This window comes from Mizuhopecten yessoensis, unplaced genomic scaffold (genome assembly GCF_002113885.1).
Source record: "Mizuhopecten yessoensis strain PY_sf001 unplaced genomic scaffold, ASM211388v2 scaffold10651, whole genome shotgun sequence".
NCBI lineage: Eukaryota > Metazoa > Mollusca > Bivalvia > Pectinida > Pectinidae > Mizuhopecten > Mizuhopecten yessoensis.
This window is the reverse complement of record NW_018408653.1, coordinates 1,542,420-1,544,487: the sequence shown is the minus strand read 5'-3', so window position 1 is coordinate 1,544,487 and position 2,068 is coordinate 1,542,420. Positions and strand designations below refer to the sequence as shown.

General features: G+C 31.6%; 1 protein-coding gene across 1 annotated transcript in view; it reads right to left on the bottom strand.

Moving 5' to 3' along the window:
- The window catches only part of LOC110461734 (U3 small nucleolar ribonucleoprotein protein IMP4-like), a 12,129-nt gene that overhangs the window by 4,107 nt on the left and 5,954 nt on the right, over positions 1 to 2,068 (bottom strand). Inside the window, exon 6 of the mRNA XM_021515364.1 lies at positions 1,086 to 1,180. Within this exon, the coding sequence (XP_021371039.1) occupies positions 1,086 to 1,180 (95 nt within the window). The remainder of the gene's footprint in view (positions 1 to 1,085; positions 1,181 to 2,068) is intronic.

The window sequence follows — 2,068 nt, the reverse complement described above, 5'->3', positions numbered from 1 at the left end:
GTTTATAATGGCAAATGATACTTTGAATATTACATGTTAATAACTTGATTGGAATTATAACCTTGAATTGACAGTTTGATACTTTGAAAATTTTGAGCCAGCCCTACCTCCAATGGCTGTAGGGTGGGGCTCAAAGGAGTCAGTGTGCTAAAATTTCTTCATTTTCCTTGTTAAGAATCAAAGGTGCTAGTTTCAAATCCTTTTTAGTCTGAAATCTGTATGCTAGATATTGAGTAAGGTGGTTTTATTGTTTTTTGTCAATTTGAATAATATTTCTGTTCATGTTAAAAACAAAACCAACTCTCTGTATAAATATATCAGGTGACCGTTAAGGCCCATGGGCCTCTTGTTATAATATACTACTTCTAACCATCAGGAAAGTAACATCAATTAAGTGTCTGTAAAATTTTATCTTGAGTAGCAAATAAATCATAACCTCAAAACTTGCATATCTTATGTTAATTTTTATCTTAATTTGTGACCTTGGCTTTTGGAAAAGGTCTTGAAAATACCCAAAGTACACTTCCTAGTGGTGGTTACATTACTTAACAATAAAATAATATTCCAGGGATAGAAAAGTCTGATTTAACCCAATTGTGACCTTGTGTATGGAATTTTAAAGAAATATAAAATGATAATGCTCCGACATGATGACGTTGACTGGATTTTCAATAAAACAAATCATCAGTCATTCAAAGCTACATGTAGTTCCTGGTATACAACAGACACTGTAAAATATTACACTTTTTTATATTTAATGAGATCAATAAGTTTCGAATATGACGATAAATAAAAGATTACCCTCGTTGCTCAAAGGCACCTGATTTGAGAAGACTATAAATGAGCCAACGGAAAAGGGACCCATAACAAGAACACTTTTACAACCTCCCAGACATGAGGAGGTATGAAAGGGAATAATGTTAGCAATACAGTGAGGCTGACTTCTTATTCTCTGGTGTTACTACACTTTGTAGGTGTCTGTCATATCTTGAAAGTCATATAAAGTATATTGGAGAAATTTCTTTGAGATTACACACTGTGTGCCAGAAAACATTGTACATTTTTTATTCCAACATTAGACATACCTAAATGATATGTGATCTTCATCATTGGCAAATGTGATGATACGTTTGCTATCTTCTTTCGGAACTGGAAATAAATATTTCAGAATATTCTTTACCTGAAAGTAAAAAGTAATATTTATTTATCATGTTATCAGTCACATTATTACTATTTGGTTAATAGTTTTGTTCAGAATTGACGCTTGTTTTTCCACCACTAACATATTTTCCTATCTTTTTTTAATCTTCATTCCAAAATTATAAAAAAAAATATACAACTAGGGTGGATAATGTTAATAAATGGTAAAATATCTGAGATCATGTCAGAACAATTTAAGGTACAAATCTAATAATGTATAACATGAAATTATTGTAACATCATGTATTGATTTGAAAGGTTTTGGCCAAAGTTCACAAACATGAAAACATCAAAAGACAGCATTCCTGATTGTTGAATGCTATATAGAACTGTCATATACTGAGGCTGCTAGCTATTCAGTGTGATAACACAATCACATCACTTTTTCTAATTTTTACATGTGTAATACGCCACCTATTGTGATGCTCACAGCAGCAAAACACAAAACTGGTTGTGTTTTCCTTTGATTTTTCATTGTAAATATCAGATAATATGCAACTGCACAATTCAGTTGAGTGTATGATAAACTCATTTAAATTCCAATAGAATTCAATACAAGAGGCCCAAGAGGGCCTGTATCGCTCACCTGAATATTTAAGCAGTCATAGCAAAATATTCTCATTAAATATTATATTGCACTAAAAATATTTCCCTCGCAAACTTTGTTGGCTCCATCTATTATCTATTATATTAGATTCTATGCTTTTTGATTCTTCTTCAGAAGTTGCTTGACATATTTTTCCCTGTGATCTTGTAAGTAGGTCAATGTCATTTTCCTTCTCAAATTGGTTAGCTCTATTCCAAAAAGCTACCAGCCAAATCTTATGAATCCATTCCTTTTAGTTCTCAAGAACAAATCCATTAAAAT